The sequence below is a fragment of the Antrostomus carolinensis genome, unplaced genomic scaffold (genome assembly GCF_000700745.2).
Source record: "Antrostomus carolinensis isolate BGI_N321 unplaced genomic scaffold, ASM70074v2 scaffold29683, whole genome shotgun sequence".
Classification (NCBI taxonomy): Eukaryota; Metazoa; Chordata; class Aves; order Caprimulgiformes; family Caprimulgidae; genus Antrostomus; species Antrostomus carolinensis.
The window spans coordinates 13,594-21,356 of NW_010307735.1; the positions used below are offsets into that span (position 1 = coordinate 13,594).

A 7,763-nucleotide genomic window follows, 5' to 3' on the forward strand; every position below is an offset into this window, starting at 1 on the left:
CTTTCTGCTCCCTGGTTTGGAAGAAAAGCCAATGAGCTAACCTAAATTTACAGTTATTCAGCCCACACGAAGGGAGTTCCAGCTGTTTTAGAACAGCTCTTGGGTCCTTTTGCTCCATTCATCAGAGCACAGAATCATAATCTGTCTCATTTACTTTTATCTTTGCCCAGGCCCTCCTCATCAGTTTAATTTTACTGCCACTGAAGTCAACAAGAACAGCCTTGACTCCCACTGGAATTTAGCCAGGCTGTAATCATTTCTCGTCAGGTCTTGTTGCAATTCCCACTTTAGTGGGAATGATTTCCAGTGTGTGAGAACTCACCAGTACTTTTCTTGCAGCTACACCAACAAAGCTGATTGCAGAGCCTAACACTCCCTTGCCAAGAACATCGAGCGCGCAGCAGGATTTATCTGTGCACAGGCTCAGTCAACCTACTGCTCTTCAGGTAACTTCACAAAGCGTCATCAAAATAGGCAGGCAGTATAAAGCATGTGCTGCACACGCAGTTTAGTAATTAGAAATGACTTATATAAAAGCCACGGCATTAGAAGAAATCTAAAATTTAAAGGAGCCAAACTTATAAATAAAGTTTTGTTCTGTTTTGTTTTGTTTTTTAACCCAGGTTTCTTTGCCTTCTCAGCCTCCATGTGAGCTTCTCCCACAGCAGTTGCTGCCTCAAGCAACTCTGCAAAATCAGCCTGCACCTCTGGCACAGGTTAGTTGGGGATTTGGAAGTGGAATAGGTCACTTGCCTATCTCTTGATATTTTCTCTCTTCATCTATCAAATTAATTAATGGAGTCCAGGTCTTTCAGGGCTTTTAGATTTTCTCTTTAGTAGCTAAAATCCCCAAATCTGCCAACTCTCAAATGCTTAAAATATTGTGGATAAGTAATCTGAATTGTACACTTGTGTGTTTAAACATTTATCTGCATGTAGATATTCAGAGCAGAAGCTAAGGTGCATGTAGGCTCAGGGGCACACAGACACCTATTTCAGAGGACAAAAAACAGATGGAAAAAGTTTTCAACTTTGCTTCTACAGAATGAGGTCCCATCAAAATCAAAGTCACAATGAGAATTAAAACCAAAAACTAACAGACATCCAGTCCTCCTAAAAATGCCTGTTCGGCTGTGCTGATGCAGAACTAACCAACAGTAAATGACACACAAGTTCAACAAAACCCATTTTGTGAGGGTGCTGGTAATGGTGAGGATGCTGCTGGAGACAAATTCCTCCTGTGAAATCTATTAACCCCTATCTCAAAAGTGGACGATCACCCAAAAAGCCACCTCACTGTTCCACTTGCAGTGGATTTTGAAGGAGCAAATTTGAGTACCATGTTTCCATCACATTGTTTCTCTCCTGTGGTCATGCTGTGATGATACAGCCCATCCTCTGATTTTAAAAATAACAGAGTACCCCTGGACCTAGGCTGCTTCTACCACTGGTACCCTGTACTCCCTCACAAGATCCCAGAGTTTCTTCCTGTAGCATATAAAACATATAAAGTCCTGAGGATTCGTGCTTTAAAATAACAATTTCTCATCTATCTTCTATGTTTAATATTCTTTTCACGACTCCACACCATCATGCAGCAAAGAAACAGCATATCAATTATCTGCTCTGAGCATTCATTTCTTTTACAGATATTTCTCTCTTATTCATTAATGCACTTCCAAACATCAATTAGTTTATTTATTATAAACCTGTGTATGTTTTGCTTGACATTTTTCTACCTCCCTTTCTTTTCCATCAAAGCTCTTTGTGAAGAGATGCTTTCCAGTCCTTTACCAAGAGCCTTGCTGCCTCACCCCTTCCCAGTAAATGCTCTTGCTGGCATGCCAGCTCCTTTTCTTCTCTGCCAAATCAGAGCACCGTCCAGTCACACAGCTGCTGGTTCAGCTTCTTTGGGCTGGCTAAATATCAGTGAAAGGAAGTCTGTCTATGCAGGCAGACCTCTTCCAGTCACAGCAATGCTCCTGGCGAAGCTCAGGGTGGAGCTTCCCTTGATGTGGAGCAGGGAAATAGATCCAGGACATTGCTGCTTGGGTTGCAGAGGCTCACATCCCATAGAAATACTCCTGGGAAAGGCAGCAATTCTCCATAGATTTAGGAGATTTTCATAAAATATTAATTGCTTTCTTCAGCTGCTTACCTCCCACCTTAAAATAATAAACATGTCAGCCTCCAGCAAGATAATATGTTATTTAAAAGACAAGATGCCTGCAGTGCTAAGTGAATGAGTGACGAAACCCAGGTGCACGTGCTTCCCAACACAAACATTTCCTTGTTTTCTTAGTTGACCATTTTGCAGCAGTTTACCAGCAGAACACAAGTTCATCGCTTTTAGAAATAGCTTGACCAGGTGCCCCACTGCCAGCCCACGAGGAGGAGCTGGGCAGGTTGCTCCCCGCTGCCTTTCTGCCACTCACCCTCAGCTGAAGGTGACTGATGTCAGGAGCTGAAAGGCAGCTGGCTGAGCCTGGCCATGCAGGGCTCCAGCACTCTGATGGGTGTCCTTGGGGCTAACATTTGGCTATGGGGTGGTAAGGCGGGGGGGAGGAGGACATTTTAAGCAGCCACCACCACATCTGCAGCGAGGAGCTAGCTGCTGCCTCGGGCACCATCTGCTTGAACTTTGATTAGTTTTATTTCAGGCAAAGGCTGTGATGGTTTCGTCTCTGCCGAAATGCAGTTTTAGCTTCTGCCTTGTGCGTCTGAATGAGCAGACAGCACAGTACTAGATGCAGCTTGAATGTAAATGGTTTACTTTAAAGCAAGCACTCCCTAATAGAATATTTGTTTGTTTGCCTTCTTCATTGTAATAAATTAAAATCCCCTACAACACAGCGGATGTTGATGACTGAATAATAATTAGCACTAATAATCCATTTGGGATTGTGCAGGTGTTATTCAGAAGACAGAAAGAACAAATAAGGTGTTTGGTGAGCTGCAAAACTAATGAAACCCCGTTTCCCAGGGGCTGCACCTTGCAAGGCTGGAGAGCGGACCAGCCTTTCCTGCAGGATGAAGGGACAAGTGGATCTGTCTCTCTTTTGCTCAGCTGTAGCTTTCGTGAAATCACAGTAACCTGTTATTTTGAGACTCTCACTCTGTTGCATGTCTCTAGCATTGGCCATAAGGATGGAAGGTAGGCAGAAAAGAAAGGTTTAAAGGAAGCTGAGCTAAAAAATATAGGATCTCTTTTCTTTACCCAGCTACCTATTGTCATTAAACCTGTAGGAACATAATGTTTTTGAGGTGTCCATCTTTTTGTTCATCACATCTGAAATGGGGGACCATCCCATAGGCTATAGCCCCCCAGCACCTAGAGAGAGGGAGTAGCCCCAGTGCCCTGCAGTAGCACCCTGTGGAGAGAAACAGTCCTCTTCAGGCATGGTCCAGCTGGCCTGTTGCAGATGTCCATGCTCGTGGGGAGGAGGCACAGCCCAGAAGTGCTGGTCCCACTCCCTGGGCTGTACAGGCCAACTGGACCATCAGTGCCAGTGCATAGAGCCCAGTGGATTGTGCCCATCCCTACCCGAATGCTTGCCAGCACGATTCCTAAAGCATCACTTTTTGTTTTTTAAGAAACCAGATTAAAATTATTGCTGTGGGTTTTTTGTCTGCATTAACAAACCTTGATTAAGCTGGTGATCCTCTGTAATTATAGATATATCCCAGGTTTAACCTTCCATGTTTGCCTGTATGTGGAAAGCTGGCACTTTTCTGTGTATAACATGAACTTTTCTGAGGATCCTACAGAAGTCTGTAAAAACCCAAGTGAGACAGATAGCAACTTCACCTGGTGCAAGTGGCAGAGTTAAAGCTGTGCAGTATTTTCCCCGAAACATTTTGAGTTAAGCTCTTTTAATTTATTATACAGTTACAGATTTCTCCCCTAATTAGTAGAGCAGTTTATGATCTTGAGATAATACTCTCTGGTGCAGGTCACTCGCTGTTAGTGTCGCATTGTACAAAAACAATAGAAGCTCTGAAATCACAAGGATCATGGCTAGAGTTATCAACAAATTTGGGGGTTACAGTGGGAAAGGGAAAAAAGCATGAAAGTTCCCTGTATTCTTCCATAATGGCTCTCACTCTAGTAGACCAGCTAATTGTTGTTAAGTGTATTAATACAAAAAGCACATGAAAAAGACAACCCTTGATGAATACACTAAATATAAGAAGGTGATAAAAAAAAATGAGGAATAATAATTTAAAATCAACAGCAATATTTTCACATGCAACTTTGCAAAGCAAATTCAAATTCAAAACTAAGGCCTGGAAATGGATTTTATTTCTTATTGAAGTATAAAATTATTATAAAATTATCTGTTATAAAATTCCTTCCATTTACTAATTGAAGAAAATGGGATTCCTTTCCCAAAGTGTCTTCAAGGAGTTTGTACTTAGCAAGCCAGGCAGCTTTTGTCTAAAAGTGTTTTGAACTCCTTTCTAGTAAGGACCCTTTTAAAGACTTAAGAGGAGTCCTCACTAACAGAATTCGCATATAGAGAATTAGGTTGCGAGATTCAGCTTTTTAAAAAATCCTGTATGGACCCAGGTTAAAGCAGGAATTAGCTGTGTCTCATCTAACCAAGCTATAGCATCTAACCAAGCTATTCCACTCCTAAAATCAGAGTACCTGAGACTCTTCAGAAACATGCATTCGGACTAGGACAAGCGGCATCAGATGCCCCTTTGAGTCCCTTGTCCTTGTTTGCAAACACCAGAGGTTTCTACTCATCCATTCCTCAGGTTAATACTTTATACCTGGACTAGAAAAAGAGAAAGACCCAGCTCTGACTTCTCCCCTTTAGCATCAATTAGAAGTAACACAAACTTCCCTTTGGGAGCTTTGACACCATGTTTCTGTGCTGGGGGAGGACGGTGTTGCAGATGACAGCGCTGCTGTTTGAAGGCAAAGCGCTGTGGGTCACGGTGCTGGCAGCCAAGTGCTCACATTTTCTCCTTGGGCAGGCAGTGCAAGTCTCGAGCGCTCACAGCTGCCTCTGCCACCGCAGTGGGCTTGGGGGGCCTCTGCCAGCAACTGCATGTGTCACCTTAGCAGCCCTCCTCAGCAGGGCTGGCCAGGAAACTCCCCTCCAGTTTGCCACATGAAGAAACTCTTTGTGCGGTGACCTTCCAGATTGTGCAGGAAAGCTGCCCTCCACCTGGTCAATAGAAATAAACCCTCTAAAGTTCTCATCCTTTCTCATTTAACAGCCATTTGCATGGGCATTTCAGCTGTTTGCTGAAGGGAACGTGAAGGTATTTCACGTATTTAGGTGGTTTAAGGCAAAGCAGCTAGCTGATACAAATCTGACCGGCCACATTTAGATTTCTCTAACTAGCCAGAAATTTCATTTAACTGTACAGTGTTGCTAGCACCAGAGCTCTTCTTAATTCCCTTTTTGATACCTTTTTTGTTTTCCTATTAAAAAGCCAGAAATGGTGCAAGCAAGTGCACCTCCATGGAGTGGGAAGGTTCCAGGAGCGTGCATCAGTTCACCCGCTGGCACAGAGCCACAGAAACAACCACAGGAACAGGGCACCCTTTTCAAGTCACAGCTTTTTTTTTAAAAAAATTTTTTTTTCATTTTTTGCCTGGACACTCACAGCACCACATGTTTTCAGAGCAGTCTTGGATGCCTTGATTACAGAAAAGCTTGCAGATTTTTTGAAGTGGGGTTTTTTTTTTCAAAGATTGTTTTTTACATTTGGAATATGAACTCGTGCAAAGCAGCTACTCCAAAGCCTATTAAAGTAATAATTAACTTGGGTGGACTTTGAATCATACCCGAAAACACCAAATAAAACTAGGAATTTATTGTTGTGTTAGTCCCCTTCGTGCTTATTGAATGATTCCACTTTGTGCCAAGTATTGCTGCTAATGGAAGTTGCACTTTCTTCTTGACCCTGAGTAGTGATCTCCATTTTATACTATTATTTAGAATAGCCTATCTCCCACTGAGCTGAGCTATTCATTTTACATTACCTATAAAAATAAATTAATTAGTAACTTGACTTGTAGCTTCTTGTAGCCTGACTGCTCCTCAGCTGTAGGAATCTAGAAAATGTTTATTGTGGTCAGCTGTTGGGTGATGCTATAGTAAGTTGTCAGCAGAACACACCATTGCAGTACTGCTGTTCCTGTGTGGATAAAGGAAAGTGTTAGTAAAACACATCCAGCATATACAGTTATGCCACGCTAAGGGCTCCAAACTGCAGGGTAATAAAAATAATGCACTCATTTGCCATCCAATTAAGATGCTCTTGATATTTTAAAGTAGCCTACTCTCAAAAACAGTCCTTCTGATAATTCCCTAAAAGAACAGGGTCAGTTGTAAGCGGATCACTCTAACTAAGGCAATTTAATATATGTGTGTAAAATTGAAAAGAGACGAGATTTATCTCTGCCTAGATGTTAGTATATTACAAACATGTCTTTTATTCCTGTGGCTGTGCTTTACAATCCAGAAACCAATAACTTCTTACAAAGCCATGTTCTATTGAGGCCTGTTTTTATTATAATGAATGATTTTTCCCCCTCCCTTTTTTTTTCAGTTCTCAGCACAGTTCAGCATGTTCCAGACCATCAAGGACCAGCTAGAGCAGCGGACCCGGATCCTTCAGGCCAACATCCGGTGGCAGCAGGAGGAGCTCCAGAAGATACAGGAGCAGCTCTGCCTGGTCCAGGACTCCAGTGTACAGGTGGGTTACTGCTGGGAGGGGCAGAGTGAAGCATCCTCTTTTGCGTGGCCATGGATAGGGTTGGCAACTTAAAATTAGCTCCAGGGTCCAGGAAATCTGGACATGTGGAAACCAGCTCATCGGAATGAGGATGTTGCCCTCTGAAAGCCTCTTGAATAACCTACATCAAGAAAGATTTAAGAGCTCTCTGGAAGAAGAGAAGGAAGGACTATCTCAGCCTTAGGAGGAGAAGAATTTGCATCATTTACAGTAACATTTTAATACTTTTATCTACTGAGTCTTCTGACTGAGAAGCTGTAATAGAAAAGTGTTCAAGTTCAGACTCAGCGATGATTGTGTCTCTGCAGTTCATTAGCTTCCATCCGGTACCTGCTTGCTTCATGTTGGCATCACTTGTGCTCAGTATCTCATCTGTCCAGCTCTTCCTTAGCCAACAGCCCTCCTTCAGGCAGTGCTCATCTCTTTCATTCACTCCCTGTTTTCCTGACCCTACCCCAGCCCAGATACAGAGCACTAGAGATTAACTTGCTTGTAACATTAAAAAACCCCAAACCTCTGCTGATGTTCCTTTGTTCACACCTGGGACGCGTCTGAATTTGTTCTTCACTGGACCAGCTTAAGCCTTTAGGGTGAGGCTGACTGAGCCTGCTCTTCTTCTGCCTTTGATACCTCCTACACAGAGCTAGAATTCACAAAGTACAGTATCTGCTTTTAATTCACCAAGTACAGTATGTGCTTTGTACTACTCCTTATGTCTACCAAAGCTCAGAAATAATAGCAAGTGCAGTTCAGTACATCTCAGTTTTCACTTAATGACAAATGGACACTCATCCAGTTTTATGGAAGTTTTCTAAATGTGGGGTGATTACTGCTATGTTCCTCATAATTTAACTATAAATGCCAAGTTAAATGACCCTTGCTAGAAATGTTGCATTGGGGACCCACTGTGAGTACTGTACTAGCACAACTCTTTTAGAAGACAAGCTCTGTTACTCGAAGAACATTTTAAGCACAGGATGAAAACCTGGGACCTGCTGAATTCA

The 7,763-nt window shown here is 42.6% G+C and overlaps 1 protein-coding gene across 1 annotated transcript in view; it reads left to right on the forward strand.

Moving 5' to 3' along the window:
• The window catches only part of LOC104523082 (neuronal PAS domain-containing protein 2), a gene marked incomplete at both ends in the record, with an annotated part of 20,365 nt that overhangs the window by 6,948 nt on the left and 5,654 nt on the right, over window positions 1–7,763 (forward strand). The window contains 3 exons of the mRNA XM_010165546.1: window positions 340–446; window positions 624–716; window positions 6,574–6,720. Of these exons, the coding sequence (XP_010163848.1) occupies window positions 340–446; window positions 624–716; window positions 6,574–6,720 (347 nt within the window). The remainder of the gene's footprint in view (window positions 1–339; window positions 447–623; window positions 717–6,573; window positions 6,721–7,763) is intronic.